The sequence below is a fragment of the Lissotriton vulgaris genome, chromosome 8 (assembly GCF_964263255.1).
Source record: "Lissotriton vulgaris chromosome 8, aLisVul1.2, whole genome shotgun sequence".
In the NCBI taxonomy this organism is placed as follows: domain Eukaryota; kingdom Metazoa; phylum Chordata; class Amphibia; order Caudata; family Salamandridae; genus Lissotriton; species Lissotriton vulgaris.
In genome coordinates, this window is record NC_141696.1 from 994,118,018 (window position 1) to 994,142,420 (window position 24,403).

General features: G+C 43.5%; 1 protein-coding gene across 1 annotated transcript in view; it reads left to right on the forward strand.

Annotated features, from left to right (window-relative positions):
* COMMD6 (COMM domain containing 6) overlaps positions 1 to 10,897 on the forward strand; it is a 173,842-nt gene extending 162,945 nt beyond the window's left edge. The window contains exons 7-8 of the mRNA XM_086934886.1: positions 9,785 to 10,661; positions 10,728 to 10,897. Coding sequence (XP_086791012.1) covers positions 9,785 to 9,835 — 51 coding nt within the window. The 3' untranslated portion in view covers positions 9,836 to 10,661; positions 10,728 to 10,897. The remainder of the gene's footprint in view (positions 1 to 9,784; positions 10,662 to 10,727) is intronic.
* The last annotated feature ends 13,506 nt before the right edge of the window (positions 10,898 to 24,403 follow it).

Below are 24,403 nucleotides of genomic sequence, written 5' to 3' on the forward strand. Positions count from 1 at the left end.
GTCCACATGATAGGGGACTTGTATGGGGACGGTGCCCTGCTGTCGTTCCACGACCTACAGGAGGCCTTCGATCTGCCGAGGGGTGACTTTTTGCTCCATGCGGCTCTAGTGACTGGGATTCAGAAACGCTGGAGGTTGGGGCTGGTAGAACCTCCCACGTCGTTGGGCTGCCAGTACGTTGTGATGGCAGATGGCGCTCATAAGGCTATCACCTGCCTATACCGGAGATTGGCGCTGGATGGGCCGCCCCCCCTGGATAGGTTGCGGGAGCGCTGGGAGGGTGACATCGGTCGGCCGATACCGGAGACGACCTGGCCCCAGCTTGTACGTAGGGCCTGGAAGGGCACGCGCAATGTTAGGTTCCAACTGGTCCAATACTTCACCCTACATAGGGCGTATTGGACGCCGGCCAAGATCCAACGGGTCTTTGGAGGCGCGCACTCGGTATGTCCTCCCTGCAATACGGAGGGTGCTGATTTTGGGCATATGTTCTGGGCATGCGCGGGGCTTGGCACATACTGGGCTGATGTTATGTTTTGCTTGAATGAGGTTACGGAACGACAGATCGATACGGACATGGGGGCCTGCCTCTTACTCTGGTTTCCACATACTCCAGCCACGAAAATTACCAGTAAGTTCTTCGACCTGGGGTTAATCCTGGCCAAAAGGGAGCTCACACTGCACTGGAAATCTAGGGGGGGACCCAGCTTCCTGAGGTGGCGGGAGTGTTTCCAGCAATGGGCGACTAGTGAAGGGACACTTAGATTACAATTAGCCAGACGCGCCGCTAATGATAAAGCGCTAGATGCGGCCAGGGCATGGAGCGCGCTAGTGGTGGACCTACAGGCACTGTCAGAAGCTGATGGGGATGATGAGGTTGACGTGCCGGCGAGCCAGGAGGGGGCGACAGAGGGGGAGAGAGCGGGGACATTGGTTGAGGATGTGGCATGCTAGACCGCGTAACCTGCAGCAGGCGAGATTGACGGCATGGGCCGAACGAGATGGAGGATGGAAGGGGTAACGTGCGCGGATTGGGGCAGCGCCTGGACTCCCGCTTGGCTGGGGGGCCGAACTTGGAGAAGCTCAGGAGGAGTCGCCCGCTTTCTTATGGAGGTCTATAGTATGTCACGAGAGAGACAGTAGAGGGCACACTGACAAGGGGGGGTGGGGGTAGGGGGGGTGGTGGGAGAGATGGATAGGGCTTTTTTGGTTGGGGATGTTGAGACGCTGCATTATTGAGCATCAGCGCGATGGAGGAACGTATGAAGCGTGACTGTGAGGTGCTACACAGACTCAATAATGATCTGTTTGGTTAAAAAGAAATTCATTTGGGCAGTAGGGCCAGTTCTTTGTTGGGGTCAGGGGTGGGGGAGAAACGGAAAAGCAGATACCAGATCGTTCTGTCGAGCAGATGTCACTGTTTCCTTGTACGATTTCCTGGTCCGGTTTTTACTAGCTATTGCCGCCCGACCTCCGGGATGCGGGTTACACGGCTGTGTAAAACTTGTTTTACAACTGGTGTAGGTCATTGCTAATTGATGAGACACTCGAAATAACTGACTGTATGTTTACTATATATCTGCAATAAAAATACAGTTTACAAAAAAAAAAAAAAAAAAAAACAGATCATTCCTTTTGGGCAGTATAGGAGTGCCGATACTAGCCCATGCCTCCTTTGTGGCCACCTTCTTTGTTTTTAATACGGAATGGCTACAAAATCATGTGACTTTTGATGCCGTCATCGCCAGCTGCTGTGACTGACTTGAATTTTTTATAGAACTTATCCAGCCTTGTGTGGCTCTCTGGGTGCATTGCAGACTAGTTACTCATTGTTTCTCTTTGAACTGATGTAATTTCTACTGAAGCTATGCACCTATTTAACTACTAAGTGGTGCTTGGGTCATCCTTATTACCAGTGGTGGCTGCTACAAAACAGGGGTGGTGGGGGAGCGGAATGAACAAAAATTGTACTTACTTGGGTACTGCTGCCACCGCTCCTCCGTCCTCCCTCTTACGAGGTTCGGCGCTCTGTCAGGGAGTGGGAGACTCTAATGTTCTTCACCCAGGCTGTGCAATACAGCCGGTGGAGAAATGCTAAATCCCCATGATGGTTTGGCTAGCCCAAGACGGCCAACCAAACCATCATTCGCACTTAGAGAGTGCCCAGCACTACTCCCCCTGCTCTGGACTGCTCAGTCCCACCCCGCCCTGCACCTAAGCCAGTACAGAAAACTAAGATGATAACATTGCGTTATCAATTTATTTTTTAACTGCTCTGAGAGCAGTGGTGCAGCGCTCGTACGCCTTAGCGGAGGAGCCGCCTCTGCAAATTGCACATCATATGACTGCTGATCATTCACACCTTCGATTATTGCCATGTTTCCTCTGGCTCTGTGACCCTTTATATGAATATTTTATCCAACATTTGTGGAATTTTGGTGCCTACATAATCACCCTTTCGCATATGTTCTACATTGTGTCTGCTAGATTTCCGGATATTACTGTGTAAGCCCTTTAAATTGCCTTCCCACCCAGGGCTCTATGTCATTTGTGGCGCTGGCAAACCTTCACCACACTTTGTTTTTCAAATTCAGCAGTTTGCCATGTATCTGCAGGAGATTGTCCCTCTTCTGCACCATTCCTACTAGGCAGGATATATGCCTACCTCTTCCAGCCAGTAGCCTCAGTTGGGAGTCCTGGAGTACAGCCTTATGTTTTGATTTTCACGCACAGCAGTGCTACACAGTCCGAGAAAGCCAACTCTCAGTTCACATCCCAGTCATTTCCAGGCCCTATCCCACCTCACGAGTGACTCAGATGGCAGTGCCAAGGTGTGCCACTTGTCTTTACATTTGTGTCACACCTTCTTCCTAGAAGGCCACAAACCCCTGCTAAGTCCTGTGAATCCTTAAGGTGAGCAAATACTTTTTTATACTAAGTAGGTAATACTGCTGCGGTACTTTACATACTACAAAATGCAGTTTGTGAATTGCGCCCATAGTTTAAACACACAATAATGACACAAAAAAGGATAAAGAAGTGAAAGAAAACACAGCCAAAATAAAGTATTGGAAACAGCCATTGCATTGAAGAGTTTTTTTTTCTAGTCAGGTGTGCATATAGATCTGGCAAAATGACATCACTCACCAGGAGTCAGTGGCTGAAGTGGGATGACCTATTGCCCTGTGCTGTGGTGACCGGAAGTAAAACGTGAATAAAAGTTGAACAGACCAGTGAATAAAAAGAGCTCAACTAAAGCCTATGTATGTATTTTTTATTTAATATATTTTTATTTTGTAATGCTGGTGAGACTGATAAAACATCTTTAGGCGAGATCAAAACAGTTCGGGAAGAAAACTGTCGCTCGCACACTTTCAGGTTGAACTGTAACCATCCGCTTCTGATTATTTGATACCAAGGTAAAGCTTTCCTGGATTTCATTTGTTCCCTCAAAAAGTTACATGGCCAGTTTTATTTGTAAACCGTAGCTAACTAACTGTTATGTTGCCCCTTTAATTCATTTCAGAATGTTTCCTATGTTCTATTGTATCCTAGTTTCCCCTCCCTAGCAACTATGGTAGTTGCTGATGAAGAAGTCCTGTGTAGGTTGTTCCCTACCTTGCTCCTGTGTTCCTTTAATAAACCACACTTATCAACCTATTCTGTGTAGTGATCAACATTACAATTTTGGCGACTTGGCTTCAAGGAACACCAGGAATTTCAAGAACCCATTCTACAATTTATTTTTCTCTTCTACAACTTTCCATTTGAAAAGGAAACTTCAAGAGAACTTTTTCGACGATATTTTGATGGAAATTCGTATCAAGACTAAGCTTCTAGCTTCATTCACTCGAATTTTCTTCTTCGTCGTTTAAAAGGGGACTTTAATGAGCACATCGTAAGTGAAGCGTCTGAAGGCATTGACAAACGCTCTCGGAATTTAACCTTCAAAAGCTTCGTGAGTAATCCTTTTCATTAAGCGTTTTGAATCCTTCCCGCTTATGCTTTGTGTACATTTAGACTTTGTTAATTTTCGGAGGCTTAAGCAACTTCCCCTGTGCATGCATCGTTTAAAAAATACAGACGCGACCGTTACCTTCAGCGCGTGATAATTCAGTGGAGCGCGTTCTGGACTGCCTCGTTCTACATTCCTCGTTCACCCGATTCTTTCTTCCTGCCTCCTGTGACGTCATCAAACACAGCGTCTCCTCCACGCATTGACGCTGCACGCAAGGGATCATCTCCGCTTCATCATCCCCATGACAACGTTGACAACGCTGACAACGCTCTTCATTAACAAAGCTCCGTTTCGTAACGCTTTTTAATAGCGTTTTTCTACACATTGCGCGCATTTATTGAAAACGAAATTATTCATTCGTTTTTATCATAATTGCTGTTAAAGAGAATTTTAATCTTATTTTATTAATTTTCCTTCTGATTATTTTGAAGCGTTCTGTTAAGAGATTCTTCTACACCAGAGATTCTTCTTCTGCTACACCAGCCAGAATCTTCAAGTAAGATTTTATTTATTTCTGATTTCTGTTACTATTCAAAATGACTTCACAGAATTTTACAATTCAATCGCCACAACCTTTTTGGCCTTCCGGTTTGGAACCATGTATGAAATGGCTCCAGTGGAAAGCTTATTTCATGAACTTTATTGACACAATTGATGAAGATGGCAAAATGAAACCGGAAAGAAAGAAAAAATTATTTTTACACTCATTAGGCGCTGGTGGCCTTAAAGTTTATGAAGAAATGCCTAAAAATGGTGGAAGTGGTGATTCTAATGTTTTTGATGATATTCTAAAAGACTTTGACAGTCATTTTTCTCCTAAGGTTTGCATAGGTATTACTCGTTATAAGTTTTTTCACAGAAAGCAAAGACCTGGAGAAAACATCGATGTTTATATTGCCGAACTTAAAAAAATAGCTGAAGATTGTAAATTCGACCATCTCCAAGAGCAATTTATTAGAGACCAAGTAGTTATGCATGCTTCTGATCCTTCCATTCAGGACAGACTTTGGATAAACGGAGATTCAGACCTCAAAGATATTTTAGCTATTGTTAGAAAGGCAGAACTTTCGGGTCGCAGCGCAAAAGCGATTAAAAATGAGGAAAAGGCTATTTCTGAATCTAAAACTACTTGTGATCAAACTGTTTCAAAAGTTCAAGGCAAATCCAACTATAAACAAAGGATTCAATATAAAAACAAACCTACTGAATTTAAAAAGAGTGATAATCTAAAATGCTTTCGTTGTGGAAGCAGTTCGCACTTAGCTAATTACAAGCTTTGTCCGGCATTGAAGGAGAAATGTTCGAATTGCAGTTTAATTGGACATTACTCCAGGGCTTGCAATAGACTGAAAAGTAAAACAGTTAAGATTGTTTATGATTCATCTTCTGATGATGAAGAGGATTTAAGTAACAAAGTTATGCATTGTTATGTTGATGATGATTCTGTGAAGAGTATTACACCTTGTTCTATGAATGATATCTGCATACCTAAACCTCTTGAGAAAGTTTACATTTTTAATTTTAATGACTCAGGCAAAAGGAATGTCCTTAAGAAACCTATTTGTAGTATGCTTATTGGTGGGGTCCCTATTGATATATATGCTGACTCTGGTTCCCCATATACCATCATCAATGAAAATGTTTGGAATTCTAAATTTGTACGTTATTTAGGAAATGATCTTTACTCTCCTGACATCTCTGCTGAAGGATTTTCTGGTGGTAAGATCGATGTAATTGGTTACAAACCTTTAATATTCAAGTTCAAAGGGAGAGAATCCTTGTGCAAATTATATGTTGCTAAAGTTGGACATTCTGTCCTAGGATGGAGAGATCAATGGGATTTAGACATCGTTCTAAATCCTAACAGTCCAGACCCTGTTTTAGTTATTAATGAGGGAACTGAGATTGGAGATTCCATGCTTAAGAAATTTCCTAAAGTTTTTAGCGGTAAAATCGGCAATTTTCAAGGTTTTTCCCATCACATCGTATTGAAAGATAATGCCGACCCTAAAATTTTCAAAGCAAGAAATATTCCTATTCTGGTTCGTGGTGATGTTGAAAAAGAATTAGAAAAACTTGTCAAAGAAGACATTATTGAGCCAATAGAGTCCTCTAATTGGATTTCGCCAATGGTTATCGCAAGGCGTGCCAATGGCAAAATCCGCCTTTGCGTGGACCTCCGCCACTTAAACGAGAATATTGTCGTAGACAAATTTCCCTTACCTAAAATTAATGAAATGTTGTCTCTAGTTAATGGTGCTATGTATTTTTCCACAATAGATTTATCCTCAGCGTACCACCAGATTTCCCTAGACACTGAGAGTAGACAGCTTACTGCGTTTATCACTCCCATGGGGTGTTTCCAATTTAAACGCATGCCATTTGGTTTGGCATCTGCGGCTGCCATTTTCCAGCGCATCATGCACCAACTATTTGGGAAACATCCTAAAGTTAAGTTCTTTCAGGATGATATTCTGGTTTACGGTAAAGACAAAGATGAACATAATGCCATTTTAGAGGAGGTTTTAAGCATTCTTGAGGAAAAAGGTTTAACTATTGAATTTTCTAAATGCCATTTTGCAGTCAAGTCTGTCACTTATCTTGGACATGTTTTATGTGGTGATGGCGTTTCAACCAAACCTAAATTGGTTGATGCCATTAAAGATGCTCCTCCTCCCACCAGTAAAGATGATGTAAGATCTTTCCTGGGTATGGTGGAATTCTATTCTAAATTTATTAAGAATTTCTCAAGTAAGGTTTTCAACATTAGACAACTTTTAAAAAGCAAAATAAAATTTGATTGGTCTTCCTCTTGTGAAAATGAGTTCAACAGTATCAAGCTAGATATTATTAATGCTCCTGTGTTATGCCCTTTTGATTTAGACTTAAACTCTGTGGTCACAGTTGATGCTAGCAACAAAGGCCTGGGAAGTGTTTTATCCCAAATTGATAACTCAGGTAAAGAACGCATTATTGCATTTGCGTCAAGAGCACTTTCCGTTCCGGAGAGTAAATTCTCTGTTATTGAGAAAGAAACCTTAGCTGTCGTTTGGGCTCTTGAGCATTTTTGCAGTTTCGTATGGGGAAAGGAATGTATAGTGCGGTCAGACCACAAACCCCTCACCAAACTCCTTTCCACTGAAGGCCTTTACAATGCTACTGCTAGGATAGCGAGAATGTCCATGCGGTTACAAGATTTTATTGTCAAAATTGAATATCTACCAGGTAAAAGCAATGTTATTGCTGATTTTCTCTCCCGGATGCCCACTGACTTACAAGAATGTGAGGTGAATGAGTGGGATTCTCTTCATGTTGCTTATATTCTTGATAGTAACCCTTTTTGTATTGAAAAACAATTGTGGAAGGACAATTATCTTAAAGATAAAATTCTAACTTCCGTTATTTCCTTCATTCGGGAAGGTTGGTCAGGAAAAAAAGACTTGTCATCTGATTTTAAGCCCTATTGGGAGGTCAGAAATGAGTTAACCGTCTGTGACGACACTATTTTTAGAGGTGATAGAGCGATTCCTCCTTCATCTTTGAGAAATAGCATTATTGATTTATGTCACAAAGATCATTGTGGCATTGTAAAAACCAAACAAAATGTTAAACAATGGTATTGGTGGCCAGGTATTGATGTCCTTACAGAGAGAATTGTTCGAGAATGTGTCACTTGTTCCAATTCTGATAAAGTGCTCAACACACTTAAACCCGACATGTGTGAACCTTTTGTACCAGAGGGTCCTTGGCATACTGTTGCCATCGATATTATGGGACCAATTGGAGAGGATCACAAATTCATAATCTCTATGATTGATGTATTTTCTAGATGGCCTAATATCACTATTGTGGACAAGATTGATTCTTCATCTGTTTTAAATTTTATTGACAGGGTTTTTATTGAAGAAGGCCTCCCCAACCAGGTCATTAGTGATAATGGCGTTCAATTCACTTCCAAATTAACTAAATCTTACTTTGAGCGTGTTGGCATCATTCATAAGACTACCTCTCTTTACAACCCAAGTGGTAATGGACTTTGTGAAAGGTTCAACAGAGTCCTGAAGAATGCCATACAGATAGCTGTGCAAAATGGTGAGGATTGGGAAACTTCAGCTTATAAAGCAGTCTGGTCCTATAGAACCAATATTCATGATGCGGTAAAAATGTCACCCTTCGAGATCATGAGAGGTCGTGTTGCCAGAACTAAATGTAATCCCAAATGGTTGCACAAAAAATCCTGTTTAGACATATGTATGAGTAAAGTTAGAACTAATGTCATTGATAAGCACTTGGAGTATAAGAAAAATTTTGATAAGAAATGTTGTTCTAGCACTGCTGATGTTAGTATTGGTATGTGGGTTAAAGTGAAGAAGCCCTGGAAAGTCCGTAAGGGGGATTCTCAATTTTCTGAACCCCTTATGGTTAAGAAGATTCTTCGCAATGCTGTCCTTCTTAGCGATGGTAAAGTGTGGAATCTTAAAAGAATTGCAATCTACAGAGGCAAAAAAAATTCGACAAATGACTGTTATTTCTCCTAATTGTTCACTTACTACTACTACCACTCCTCATTCTGTTCCTTGTGAGGATCATGGTGGTTTTAGTGTATCTGAGAACCTTTTCTCCAACCCCAATCCTCCCAATGCGGATGTAGTTGACCCTGCTTCCAATATAGATGTGTTGGATCCTTCCTCTGGTGCTTCTACTACATTTGATCCTTTCCCTTCCAATCATGTTTCCAACTCAACTTCTGTCAATATACATTCTTGTAGCAGTGATGTATTTGCAAACCGGAAACGCATTTGCTCTAAACCTACGTGGCTATAAGACTTTGTTTGCTGATTGTTTTTTTTTATTTTCCTTTTTTCTTTCTTTGTTTGTAAAGGGGAAGATGTGTTATGTTGCCCCTTTAATTCATTTCAGAATGTTTCCTATGTTCTATTGTATCCTAGTTTCCCCTCCCTAGCAACTATGGTAGTTGCTGATGAAGAAGCCCTGTGTAGGTTGTTCCCTACCTTGCTCCTGTGTTCCTTTAATAAACTACACTTATCAACCTATTCTGTGTAGTGATCAACATTACACTAACTCTGCTGTTTGTCAGAGTAAATTCATTATCTCACATGCTAATATTTCGCCCCAGCATGCCCAGGCCGCTGCGCCACAGCTCTCCCCTACCATTCTCCTGAATTTGACTGGTATATTTGTTTTGAGAGTTTAGCCTGTGGCAATGTGGTTTGAACAGAAATAGTTTTCCAGGAACACTGGAAACACGGCCAAAGGACATTTGCTCCTCAAACCTAGATAATGCCACTAAGTCAAGAGACTTTAGAACACGTGGAATAGCTAGCCCACTTGTTCAAGTATTGTGTGAAGGGCAGACCAGTGCATATTGCAACATTTCACAAATTTTACTTACGTTTCGAGTTTAATGGAACGAAAGTTTGAGACTTTATCCAACCCTAGTTGTAGTGCACGGCTTCCATTGTGCTTCCTTCTAGGATGCATCCGGCGCTCAGCCTTGTTTTGCAGTGACAGGACCGTGAACATAAGCTCTGATTGTCGAACAAGTAATCAAAGCTCGTAACCTATTAATATCCCTTCAGTTTGGCTGGTGTTTGTTTACAAGTTATCTATTTCACTTAGTGAAAATGTTCAAAGTTGTTACACAAGGGTGACATGTTTGCAACTGCTGGTATAGCATTATTTATTTGGAATATTTATGGTTTTATGTTAAATAACTCACGACCTTCTTTTCAATTTTGTTTTCAGAATTTTTTCAAGCAATTCAAGGAAATGGCAGCTGTTCTTGAAACCGTGTAAACAATTCTTCCAGGCATATTAAATCCCAGTTGCACCTTTTGTGATTTATGTTTTTTTTCTATTAAGCATTTATTTGTTCTGAAGGCTCAGCTTATAACCCTGTGCTTTATTTGTACTGTATGTTCAAATAAATATCCATAAAAATTGTAAATTTTTTGATGATGCTTGAATTTCTTCCATTCCATATATTTTCATCAGGTGATTGATTATGTTGACTTAATAACAATTTTCAGGATATTATGATGTAGTTTGTGTGTATATGTCTCTGGCCATTTTTTCATGAACATTCGTGGGCCAAATGTATAAAGCACCTTTCTGTAAGTGTGACGTATTCCTGACCTAGGTGTTACTTATCCCTCCATTTTGAGAGGTCAGTCATAATGACTGAAAAACAGTTTGTTCATTGGGCCCTCCATGTTTAAGTAAGCAGAGTATTTCTTTGATCCCTTTAGATTTGCAAGGGTTTATGTTGCTCTATGAAGAATAATAAATTGCTGCTGGAATTAGTACCAATTTGATGCTTTTAAGACAAATTGGGCACTCCTTGTTAGTGGTGCTCTATGAAGATATATCTTCTATTACCTTAGCCTTGGACCAGCCCTGTCATTTCCACCAAGAAGGGAAACAAATGTATGTTCAGCTCTCTACTGGTATTCTGCTTTCCTGGATGGCCCAGACTTGACAGCTGCTTGACTCTCAAACACACATTACCCTTGTGATTGCAGAACAATTCTTTCCTCGTTTGTGTTATTTAGACATTTTTAATTCATTTAGTTTTAGTTTGCCTCTAGTAGTAGAAGAACTAAACATGCGTGTTTAATGTACTGTATATATATATATATATATATATATATATATATATATATATATATATATATATATATATATATAGTTCAAACATGTCCATCCTCTTTTCTCTAATGTTTTGGAATCTTAATCTTTTTTTTCTCCATTTGCCATTTGTATGTAATTTTTTCTCCTCTCGGTTATTTCCTAGTTAGAGATAAAGGTGAGAGTTTTACAACTTTTATAAGAATAAAATTTGTATTTTAGACAAATAAACGTGTGTCTGTTTTTGCTGCAAAATGGAGTGCGTATTTTTACTGTCTGCAATCAAACTTTATTATTCTGTAAATTTGAGCTCTAGAATTTTACTTATTGTTAAATCTACTGCTTGTGCATCTTGTACTTTTAACATTCTCCAATCTCGGCAATTTTGTCAGCCGTGGTGGATAGACTTCACAGACCCATGACTTCGAGGTGTGAATTGACGCAGCAGCACTGTTTGTTAGGAAATATTGTCAGGCCCAAGAAAAGTATGATGTTTTACCGCTTCTTACAGCTGGCCTTGATACTGGCCCGGTGGCAGGTTGCCATTACCTGGATGAGAGTGGGGGGTTCCTGTGATGGTCCAGTGGGTCTAGGAGGTCTCGGAGTGTTCTGTCTGAGGAGGTGAATCTCCGATGGGTAAGAACTGATGACACATTGCAGGCAGTCCTGGAGACTTGGGGCGCTTTGTGGATGCTTTTTAGGGGACACAGGCAGTGTGTCTGACACTGGTGGTACTGAGAGGGATATGTCCTTGTCCGACGGGGGGAGCATGGAGCAGAGTTAGAGACACTTACAACTGATCTGAGGTACTGTGTTAGATGTTGACTATGGCACTACCATTATGTGCTGCATTGTATGATAAATAGCTTGAAGGCAGTCTTTTAACCATAAACCCGGTATTTGTAAAGCACGAACAAATCAAGGCTCTGGGGGCAGTCGGGAAGATCTACAGCCAGATTCATCAAAGACCCGTTTTGCGAGTCTTTAATAGCGATTCATAAGGAATCGCTATTACAGACTCGCAAAACGGGATTCATGTAGGAATCGCAAAATAAAATGCGATTCCTACACATTCCTTATTTGCGATTAGCAAATTGCTAATCGCAAATAAGGAATAACTCCCCATTCATTCCTATGGGCCTAAAGGCCCATAGGAATGAATGGGTAGTATTCCTTATTTGCGATTAGCAATTAGCTAATCGCAAAAAAGATAGCGATTTTAAGGGTGCCAGGGGTGTCCAAAGGACACCCTGTTGCACCCCTGAAATGCAAATTTACACAGGTGTTGCGCACACACATGTCCAAAGGACATGTGTGTGTGTAACATGCAAAAGAGAAAAATGCACTAAAGTGCTTTTTTCTATTTTTTCGCAATTTACCACGAAGTCAGACTTAGTGGTAAATAGCGACCAAATATTGCGAATTCGCAATTTCTAATTGGTTGATGAATTGCATTTAAGGAATCTCTATTAGAGATTCCTTAGATCCAATTCCTCGCAAATATGCGATTTCGCAAATAGCGATTTTTGCATTTGGGATGAAGAATCCCAAAAGCAAAAATCGCACTCGCAAAGGGCCAGATTCTCAGAATCTGGCCCTTTGCGAGCGCAATTTTGTTTCATGAATCGGGCTGTAAGCGAGCTATTGCCCAGAGTCACATGGTGCAGGGCTGAGCTGCTGCCGGAGATCGAACCATGAGGCCGCTGCGCCACACCTCTACCCTACCATATTGTAATTAATATTAACATTATTTCTTGTGGACTATGTACAATGTTGTTTGTTCCCTGTTGGAAAAAACAATAAAAGTTTTTAGAAAAAAACATTCTCCAATCTCTCCCCACAACCTAGTTTGCCGGGTCTGGTGGCTCAGTGGATTAATGCGTCCACTGCAGGGGCCTGTGTTCGACCTCATGGTCACAGGTTCAAATCCCAGTGTGTCCACTCAGCCTTTCATCCATCTTAGTTTAAAAAAATGAGTACCATTGAGTTGGGTAACAATAAACATCCGTTATTCAGCGCCAAGATGCCTAAGGGGGAACGTGCGCTTTACAGATACACGTCATGTTATGTTATTTATCTTCAGTTGTATTTTGTTTCAAGATGACACTCAAAACTCGTTTGGAATCTGTGCCCAATGCTTCTTAGCTGGTGTGGGCACATTGCAGCTACATAAGCTGTTGATTTAGTTCCGATTTTTGAGACACTGAGTACCACTTCCCATGTTATCCTGACCGGACCCTCTACACTTTCTTCCTTACCATGCTGATTTTGCTCCCTTACTTTGTAAAGCACCCATCTCGCCTCCTATCACACACATTCCAACCTGCCTCCGCCCTTCCTCCTTTTCTCTGACACAGAATTAAAAACAAAGCACACAAACTAACACGTGTCCAGCATCCACCATCACCATCCCCTTCTCCCAGACCCAGACCTTTTGTCTTTCTCTGTACACTCCACTCTGTTCCTTTCAGTGCCACTCTGCTGTATACTCAAACTTTGGGGACAGAATGAATCTGATCAAGGGGCTACTAGTGAGGGGGTACGTTGCATGGGAAAGGGAACTTTGGAAAACGGCTACTGCTTTCTGCCACTGTCACAGTTTTGCAACCTCTCTTGTTTATATCTGTTTGAAACGTCAGGCTTAATGTGTTCTCGTGGAGTGCAGTCGTACCTGTGGGCAGATGACACTCATTTGGCGATTAGTCTCTCCAGCAAAGGAATGGCCACAAACCAAGTCACTAGTTTTACGACCGTCCCAAAATGGCGGACACAAAATCGGAATTTCGTTCACTCCATTAGTCTTGATTTCTCAATAAGTCTCATCTAGTTTTAAGATAAATAAGACTATTTACAATTGAGACGGATAAACTATCTGTCAGAATTTGATGGCTGATATTTAATTTTGATTGACGATTTAGACCGCACAGTAGATCGATAAATTAATACTAAATATAAAATATATTTCAGAACCTGTAAACTATACCAGTACTTATAATTTAATAGGTTTTTATAACAATAGTGATACGGACTTGAGCTTATACATTAGTTTTAACCATCGGGTATTACCAATATGGCGCATCCCGCCATCAAATAAGTTTATATAGGAATAGCAAGATGGCGCCATACTAGGACGCCGATACGACGAGACGCGATCCGAAGCGAGGAATATCTTTTACGAGGTGAGAATCCATATCGGGCTTTATCGAGATAACACTATAAACACTAAAAACAGCATAGCATTATAGAATCTTTAATTCTAACTTAAGGAACTTGATATTATTTCAGGTGACGGATACCATCACCTTTGAATATAGCCCTTAACATGGGTAACTAACTACGGATTAAAGGTAAGAGAGTCGACTGTACCCACGCCTACTAATACCTCGATATTATGACACGAACAGGCTATTATTCATTAAGACAACTATTGACCATTATATCAATTTGTAGATTGAATTATATTGACATATGGACCACATTGGATAGGATTGGCACAGCGAGGAGGCATATAGGTATGACGTTCTATAACATGGTCGCTTTCTCTGTTTGATACTAACCCTTAAATAGACTATATCTTTTTTGATATTTAAACAGATGAGGAGATACTATATTTTCCAAACATTGATCCATACTTTGGTAACCTTATGAACACTTTGGTGATTCCAAGCTTTTACTTGGTGGTGAGCATTATATCATATTACATACCTTTTACTTAAGCACTTGTTTGGCTTTGGGATGTTTCCCTTTTGACCGAGATTTATTTAATAGATTACTTTGTTATATCAAATATTGATATAGTATTATAATAGCGATTATACTTTGTTTTGGGTTGCAGCCCTGAGGAAGTCATTAGTCGAATCAGACTAGACGAAACACGTGTTGGCTGCACAGTTTGGCTGCACAGTTTGAAGATTATATTGAAGATTGCATTTCAATGAAGAAAAGAATTGAAATATTTCAAGATTAAAAACTACTATTGCATTACTTGAAAAAGTTTTCTTTTTGGACTCTTGAGTGCTCGATGGAAATAATTGACTTTGTTTGAGCTATTTTATAGCTCTTTATCTTGTCGTGGTAACCAACTTGCTTTCATTTAGAGCACCATTTCTGATAAATTGATTTGTGACAATCCTTTACCTGCTGAGCGCTCTCATCCTAACAGTTACCGCTTTTCTTGTGTTTAGTTTTACGACTAGCTTGGAAGTCGCTAAAAGTTGGATGTTGGTCAACTTTCTGAAGATAAATCCATGCAAATTGAGATTCTGTTGACTGTCTATCTCTCCCTGCTTCTCTAGGCTATTAATTGCACCCTTTCACCAACTTTCTCTCGGTTCCCCTGTGACGACAGACAAAAGTGTATCTTCTTTCTTCTTGAGGCCCTCTGCCACATTCTGCCTATAATGGACACTAACCCATGTCTGACCGTGGTCAGTGCCTTGATCCAATCAGTGAATTTGTACAGAGATAGTATCTACCTGAAAGTGTCCAAAGCTATGTTTGCCTGCATGTCACCCCCCCAAAATGCAGCAGCATGATTGCTGTGAGGCTAAAAGAAGTGGTGCCATATTTCTCCCATGTTTTGTTCCTTCCATTGACTTCCTATCTGGAAACCAGTACAGTTTAAAGTGCCCCCTTTCATCCACTGAGCAGTTTACTCTCCTATTCCTGACGTTCTGGACTCGAAGTTCCCTTAGCATAAAGTTGCCTTTTCGCTCAGGTATGCCAGTTCGACTCTTAAGGTTGTGCTTAATACACTTGCATTATGCGTATGGAAAAAAAACATATAGTGACCAAAGAGGATCTGGAGCACTTTCGACAAACAAACAGCCTTCATGTGGAACCTTCTCTTCTAAAATTCCAGAAACATTTAAAGACTTGACTATTTGCCTGTAATATATGCTGTTTTTTTTAATTTATTTTATTAAACTATGTTGTTCTTTCCCATAAACAGACAACAAACTTTTCTGGCCTTTGTAGTTTGCTGGAGACCATTTGCATCTCCCTGTTGTGGTCTCTTGCTATTGTATGCAATCTCCTCACAGCCTTGATGTTCCCTGCTGCTTAGCCACTGAGTGAGGTCATTGGATGGTTGGAAAGTTGAGTGTGTTGTTGCTTGGATGAGTTGACAGTTGGAGTGTGAAGGGCGGGGCAGCAGGATGCTGCTCCCGGTGGGGCTTTACATGATTCACTTGTAACCTGATCTAAACCTAATAAAACTACTCCTTTTGTAACCTACAAGACTGCATCCTTGAATGTAACACTCCCTTTACTGCTTATGTCACCTCCTACTTTGCCTGCCCCAAGTGAAAGTCCTGGTGAAAATGGCTATACTAGAGATGTCATAAAAATAATGTAAGATTGTTTTTTGTTTTTCTTGTTATTTTAACCCCACCCCATCAAGCCCTCTTGCCAACCATTCTATAACATCAGGCACCTTTCCCTCCAACCTCAAAATCTCTTACATGGATGGCGCTTATATGCAGTTCTGCTCTGTCACTTCTGGGATGGATGGACGTGGGATCGCTGTCATGAAAAGTTTCTGGATCCAATTTGCCGTTGGGGAGTATTCTAATGTTGAGGAATCTGCGTGTGGGTAGTTATGCAGTCCTCGGTGGCCCTTTCGAGGTAAATCCCAAATATAGCCTACTGCGCCCCATTTATGTCTCATGCTTGCTTTGCGCTGCATGACACCCTCGCTTCACCACTAGCCCCTTGCTCTTTAAATTGCACTAATGTTATGAATCTGACTGAAGCGTTTTTTACCTAGAGAGAAGAAAAGTGATTCTTCCCTCCAACAAGACAAATCGTTTTGAGTGAGGTTGTAGTGTCCCTAGGCCTTTACTATCATGGAGGAACACCTGTTGATTACTGTGCTGTATATGTCTTACTCAGCAATGAAAAACATGTCCCACATGTGTAACTGTTGCTGAAATCCCACATTCACCCCAAAGATGAGGTACTTCTTCCCCTTGGTGGCTACTACCCACATGCTGCTCAGCACTGCAATGCTCCAAAATGATTGCCCAGCTTGGGGGCTGAACATTAGGCAAAGAGTCGAATGACATGATCCTGTGAGGTGTTGACAAAGATGATCGCCAATCCTGTCAAGGCACACTGAAAAGGAAGCAAACGCTAAGGGGCGTAGGGTACTGGCCTGGCACCTTTGTGTGGGGACCGGTCCCTGGGCACGAGGCCTGTCTTGAATTCTCTCCCCCTTCCTGCCTGGTTCCACCAAATAAGTAACCCGGATTGCAACGTCCACTTACTGCTCGTCAAGATACCTGGGGATCCGGGTATCAGTCTGCCCCTATTCATCTGCAGTGTTGCCCTGTGTTGCAGAGATGGCCTGTGCCTGGTCAGGATGACCCATGGGAATCTCTGCCGACTGGTGGTTCGAGACCAGCCAAGTGCAGACCTGACCAAACTTTAGGTCCTAAAGGGCACTGACCACTTTTGCCCTCGAAGCAATCGCCAAAGACCGGGTTCATCAGATGGGTAATTTGATTGCCCACCACTGTCTAGACCGCCCACTCAGAGAATCTTCTAGAACATTGTCATGGGAATCACACATGACCATTCTCCTTCAGGCTCTCAGTCAGTCACGCGTGCTCTCACTCAAGAGATCTAACGCAAGCATACTGCTACGAATGACCTTGATGGCGCATGGGGTCACTGCACGCTCGCAGTCATCTAAACAAGATGCATAGTCACCACTCACATTCACACCCACACGCATACAGTTGGGAGGGAGGCCCCTACAAGTGACTCTACAAAGAGTCATTATAGTGTGTCTTCAAAATATGTGATTTGGACTTATGACTAGGCAGTGCCTAGTTTGTGTCAGTAGTGGCAGGTGGTAGGCACCTGCACTCATGTTTCACAACTGTTTTTCTTTCCTTCGTCCACCTTAACCCAGGACAAGACCGACTTTGACACAGGACAAGAAAAAAAAGGAAGTATGTGGGAAAGATGGGAGGACGTGAAAAAGAGAGACAGCACGGATAAACAAGCATTGGTGAAGCCAAATAGGTTTCACTTTAATGTGCTAATGCATGTTAACACAGCAATTAAAACGTTGTTTAATCATTCAATTAGGTTTCTTATGAAGCGCGACTACTCACCCGTGAGGGTCTCAAAGCATTGAGTGGGGGGTATTACATGCATTATATGCAAAAATACTGTTGTTCCCACCAATTGTTGATGACTGTTTTTGGCAGTTCTGTGAACAAAGTAGCAAAAAATGTATGCTTTCTGTACAGAATGCATACATGAGACCTATAATTGAATGTGATAACCTGCTGAGTGTATTTTTCAGATGTAAAGCGTCTCATGCATTCTAATGGCAGCATTTCCTGGATGACAGAATGATACATCAGACCTCCGTTGGCATGGGGGCACTACAGAGCCCGAAACAAGATGGAGGTTTATTAAGAGAGCTCTGTAGGCTGGAGATATAATCCTCGGATACATCCTTTCAAAGTAATCATCTGTCTTTACAGATACTGGGATTCAGAGGCTCCCTGCAGCTCTGATTCAGAGCTGCAGGGAGCCAGTCATTGTAAAAACCACACCTAGAGAGGTGAGAAAGCGACCACTATCCATAGTGAGCACAGCCCGCCTCACGGCCTGATGGAACATTAGGGAATGCCCAGAATGCAGGGCTTTAAGTGAGCCAGGTCCTAAAAAAGCAGGTGCTGGGACTGGTCCCTATCGGGCTCTCCATTTTTGCCCTGACCCTCGGGATGTAAAAAAAAATCTTAACTCTGTAACAGTACCACCCTTCACTGCCTTTGATGCAACTTCAAAGAGACCTGTTGCAGTTTTTTCACAGTCTCATCATTACAGAACGGACACATTTTCAATATGCTCTACAACAAAGCCATAGTTGTTGCTTATTGATCTTATGCAACTAACAACCATTGACAAAGCCAATAGTCCTGGCTTATCACTTGTATTATATATCTGGAATACGAAGCAGGCAAATACCAGTCAGAGGGCACACTATTCTAAGCACAAATTTTCAGCTTAGGTGATTCTAAGCCGCGCCCTCAATTACATTCGGCATGCTCCTTTGAGACCCCCCACAGTTTTTCTATCCCATTCAAAGCCTGGCAAGAGTGGATTTGGTTTAGGGCTCTAGGATTTCATATCCCTGTGCCATAAAAACAAAAAAGTATGCTTTCGTGTAGAACTTCTGCTTCTCATGTAAAGCACATGAATGTCCTCCTGTCAAGTTTGTGCTATACATAACTGCAAAAAAGTATAAATTGTGCCTTGCACACACGAGCTGAACTTGGCTGAAAGGTGTTAGGTGCTCTCACAGACAATGGTGAGTGTATTCCAGCACTGCAACCTTACACTGTAACTGACAGCGTGACAATTCCAGTGTTGGGAGCTCTAGCCGTCAAGCAACATCTCCTTATTCGTGTTGCGCTTTTAGTTGGAGAGTAAGGCTGCAGGATCAAACTGCCTCTGGAATATACTCACCATTGACTGTCACAGGCCCATACCCCAGCATACCACTAAGAGTAGTGGTACTCACTTGACACAAGGAGAAGTCCCACTATTCAACGGGAGAACACTGAAAAATGTGTGCTGGTACTCCGTACCAGGGAGTACTGTACATTTAAAGCACTGCAGGTAGGACTACAAGAAGCAACAAGAGATGGATGCTAACTCTGGCCGATTGTTGAATCTCTGTGTGGGGTGCTCCCTCCTTGAATTCCCGGGTATAATTACTCAGCGGCATTTGTTATAGTGGAGCGCCTGCAGTTGCGGGATCGCGACTGGGTGGCGTGCAGACCAAGCCATTGTATAGGTGCCTGGCTCCTCCAGAAAATAATCGGTGTTTGTTAAGAATGAGTTGATCGCGAGAGGGTGGGTCGCTGATAGCGAGAACTGTGAAAGTGCCATTAACATTATATTGGCTCCTGGAGGCGAGGGCTATGACGGCTTAAGTGAGAGAGCGTACACTTTCCACTGTGAATAGGGGTCCGAATTTGCATGCGCACTATGATAGTGGGACCATTACTACACTGTACCCTTTGTCTACGCATTGGAGGTAGACATTTTGGACTGTATAATTGTAGGTGTCTGAATATATTACAACATTATGACTGTTTGCTTTGGAAATTTCTGTTTAGGTGACAGGACTTAGGGCACTCACTGTGGGGAAACGCGATCATTTGACGCATAACAGTTTTTTCCCGCCCCTGGCATCTATGGTTGCAGGTATATATGATGGACGCAACCAGATGGTGGGTAATAGATGATTTTAAAAGTGTAATAGTGAGACTACATTGGATCAGTGTTAAGCAGAGTGTGTTCACAGTTGGTGTTTCCTCTTGTTTTTATACCATCATAGGTTTGATGTGAACCTACCATGAGAAGTTTAATCTAGAACCCCAAAAGCCCCGAAGAAGCTGCCTGAAATTCTATATGGGCAATGAAACATGTCGGCAGCGTGATTGATTATGGTTTGATTTGAACCATATTTAATGTGGGAACGTGCAGCACCAAATAAAGGTAGTTTCAGCTAGGTAGCTTCACCAAGTTTTAATTGTGAGGATTATCTGCTTATATCCTCATGGGGTCCATTGGGCATACATGATATTAGCTTGCTATGACACTTAGGTTTTGAGTTTTCTTTGATTTCATGGGTGAAGGTTTTTGTTAAACACATACGTTTCTTTAAACAGGAAAGGTGGTAACCGATGATGATAAGTGGACTTGCTGTCGAGTACCAGCTAGCAGTCCCCTTGGTGTTACCACCGTGAGGTACCTCCTTTCCTTTCGACACTTTTTCTTGCACATTGGGTGGACTATGATGGTATGAACATTTTAGAAACTTGTACACACCACAGCCTAGGGACATAGTTAAGCCCGTGAGAAAGGTATAAAGTGTATAATTACCCCTGTAGTGCTGAACGGTGAAAGCTGGGTGTAATGACTAGTGATCAGGCCCATTGTTGATTGGTAAATATGGCATGGCACAAAACTCAAGCTACAACAGATGCTTTAGTCCGAATAAAGACTTTCTCCATCTGGCCTGGAACTACCCAAGTGTTGAATGCTTCTGGTCCCAAGTGATAGCGACAATGGAGATAATGACAGAGAGAACCATGACTATCACTCCACTGGTGGCGTTGCTCAGGTGTGTGATGGATGCTCCAAAGTATTATAGAAATGTGGTGCCAATGGCTGTTTTATTGAGGAAACATAGTGTGGCAATGACGTGCAATAGCACGGCTGCCTTGTTTCATAGACTGGCTGAGAGAAATTGTGTTCTGTGAGGAGATGGTGGGGCTCGTTGCTTCTACGTTTCCATGGGTGTCTTGTTCTGAGAAACGTCTGTTTGCCTTTATGGATGTATACAACCAGTAGTGATGAGCTGGATAATTATAATAGTTTTGGAGGTAAGGAATCCTCAGTGGCCTCAACTGTATCCCAGACTTCTGCACAAGTAGATAAATATGTAATAACGAATTAGCTCTTTAGCAGTGCCTTTGATTTTTCATTACTATGAATCATTGAACATAAAAAGTGTTTTGCTTTCACCATGAATGTGCTGAAATGTAATGAATTAAAAAAACAGTCAATTAGGATGAAGTGAGGGATCAATATTTCCCTGAGTTCTAGCTAAATACTACTGCATGTATATTTTAAAGCTTTGGTCACAATACATCTTTGCAGACTGCAGCACTGTTAGGCCAGACCTAAAAATAACCAGCAACAGTGAGAAAAGGAGATAAGAAAGGTGGGTGGTGGAAGAAAGAGGCATGACATTAAATCCAGTTTAGGCAGTCTTGGTACTCAGTAAGCCCAATGGGCTCGTAAGAAAAACTTGACAATATATGTTTTAAATTAAACACTGCAATTGGACCGGGCCCTTTTTGCAGGGCCTTCTCAGATTTTTGCCTTCCTTTGCTGAACCCCTTTTGTGTTGGCTTTTAGGACTCTGTGCACCGTACTCCTGCTAATCATTGGTAAAGTGTGTGTGCTCTCCTTTGGAAACCAAAAAAAGAGGGTAAGCAGTTCCCCAGGCTAAAAAGGGGGTGACAGATGAACCAAAGTGAGTGAAAGGCATGTAGGAGGGGAATCCTCCTTGTTGGAAGTAGAGTCCTCACACACCCAGCAAGCTAAGTGTCATGATTCATCATATGGGCTCACTCCTCGTCGGGTCGGCTGTGCAATACCCGACGGGCACCCATAAAGGGGCTCTTTAGCGGAGATCTTTTGTTCCTGCCGTATGATGCCGTGGGTGTGAGGGCCCTGGGGGAAGGGGGTGTATGTGTTAGATGTGCCGCTCGAAGCTGCGTGTTTGTGTGCGCTGGAAGGACTTTGCCTTTGTGTCCCTGGTGTCTCTGGGAGCCCTACCAACTCTACTGGACGGCGAGGGAGAGTGGGACTGCGAGTCTCAGGAAGCCTGCAGCTCTGCCATCGGCCGCACCTGTGCTGACTCTTCCCCCTGACCCCGCCTCCTCCCAGGAGTTTAAAGACACGCCTCGCGGCCCCCGCTTCGCGGGAGCCGCTCGAAGCTGCGTGTTTGTGTGCGCTGGAAGGACTTTGCCTTTGTGTCCCTGGTGTCTCTGGGAGCCCTACCAACTCTACTGGACGGCGAGGGAGAGTGGGACTGCGAGTCCCAGGAAGCCTGCGGCTCTGCCATCGGCCGCACCTGTGCTAACTCTTCCCTCTAACCCCGCCTCCTCCCAGGAGTTTAAAGACACACCTCGCGGCCCCCGCTTCGCGGGAGCCGCTCGAAGCTGCGTGTTTGTGTGCGCTGTAAGGACTTTGCCTTTGTGTCCCTGGTGTCTCTGGGAGCCCTACTAACTCTACTGGACGGCGAGGGAGAGTGGGACTGCGAGTCCCAGGAAGCCTGCGGCTCTGCCATCGGCCGCACCTGTGCTGACTCTTCCCCCTGACCCCGCCTCCTCCCAGGAGTTTAAAGACACGCCTCGCGGCCCCCGCTTCGCGGGAGCCGCTCGAAGCTGCGTGTTTGTGTGCGCTGGAAGGACTTTGCCTTTGTGTCCCTGGTGTCTCTGGGAGCCCTACCAACTCTACTGGACGGCGAGGGAGAGTGGGACTGCGAGTCCCAGGAAGCCTGCGGCTCTGCCATCGGCCGCACCTGTGCTGACTCTTCCCCCTGACCCCGCCTCCTCCCAGGAGTTTAAAGACACGCCTCGCGGCCCCCGCTTCGCGGGAGCCGCTCGAAGCTGCGTGTTTGTGTGCGCTGGAAGGACTTTGCCTTTGTGTCCCTGGTGTCTCTGGGAGCCCTACCAACTCTACTGGACAGCGAGGGAGAGTGGGACTGCGAGTCCCAGGAAGCCTGCGGCTCTGCCATCGGCCGCACCTGTGCTGACTCTTCCCCCTGACCCCGCCTCCTACTCCCAGGAAACCAATAGAATCACTGGGTATATAAACATAGAAGCTAACGCGTCACGCGGGACGCGCGCTGGCGGGCGCCGGGCTAAGCCCGGGCAAAGGGCGGGCCGTTTTAGGCCGTTCGAGGCCGGCAGAGACCGGACCGGGCCATCCCTCTAACGCCCTGCCTTTACATCACTATCTTCTTCTTCTTTGGTGCGGCTCGTGCCTCACAGGCGCCCCATACACATGGCTACGAGAGAATCCAGAAGTAAGGTCGCCCAACAGATTTCCGGAACCATGGAAAAATGTATTACCAGGGCTAATGTTGTGGCTAACAAAGGACTCACTGTGCTAGGAAACCAACTAGATGAGGGTGCAGAAAACTTGTCATTGGCTTCACCTGGCTCCTCAATTAATGCTAGCACACCACTACTGCTTGATGCCACCCACCTGTCGCTTATGGATAGTATTGACCAGACTATTGAGTCAGTCCTGCAGCAACTGAGGACACCATCCACCACCCAGAGGTATAGAGACTCACTACGCCTCTCTGGGATTGTAGAGACCCCCTGCAATGCCAATTTTGTAGAGATAGTGTCGCAGGAGGGGGGATCAGCTGCAGCTTTAACTGAACATAAGAGCAGCAGGGGGGACTATCCATCTAAAAGGAAGAGGTCAAGAAAGCCAAAAGGTGCTAAAAGGTCTAAAGTCGATCGAACAATGCCCGCTCAAGGCGACAATACAGACATTATGGACTGTCCAGGGGTAGCATCCACCATAACCAGGTCAGATCTTTCTAGTTCTCCAACAGTTCCATCTCTATTGGTGTGCACGGGGCCATATATTTTTGGTGGGGTCCCTTCGAATACTACAGGTCTGCTAATTAGCTCACTCACGGACATCTTTAGAGATTTTCTGAATCCCCTGTCTTTTAAACTAGACTCTATAGAGGCTAGATTGACGGCCATAGAAAAACTCTGTACGGCCAATAGCGCAGATTCAGGGTTGGGAGTCAACTCACAAAGGGCCCCCAGGGATAGTGCTAGGATCAGTCAATTGCCCCCAGTTACAATTACTCAGCCCCCAAATCCTCCACCAGTTCAGTCAGGGGAAGCCGCAAGAAATATTACTGTACCCGTCGCCCAACCGGGTCCATCAGTGCCCCAAACAGGGAGGCCTCCGGTACCTGCACCTAGAAGGTCAAAACAACTTGCTCCATCTCAACAACCTAATCAGGAAAGACCACTCAGTGGGCAAACTGGTTGTCCTATTAGCCCCAACACCAGGCGTAGGACGGTTAATCTGCCCCCTGAGGCTGTAGCATATACTGCGATCTTGGTGGGAGGACCGGAGTTTACTAGTGGTGCTTCGGAA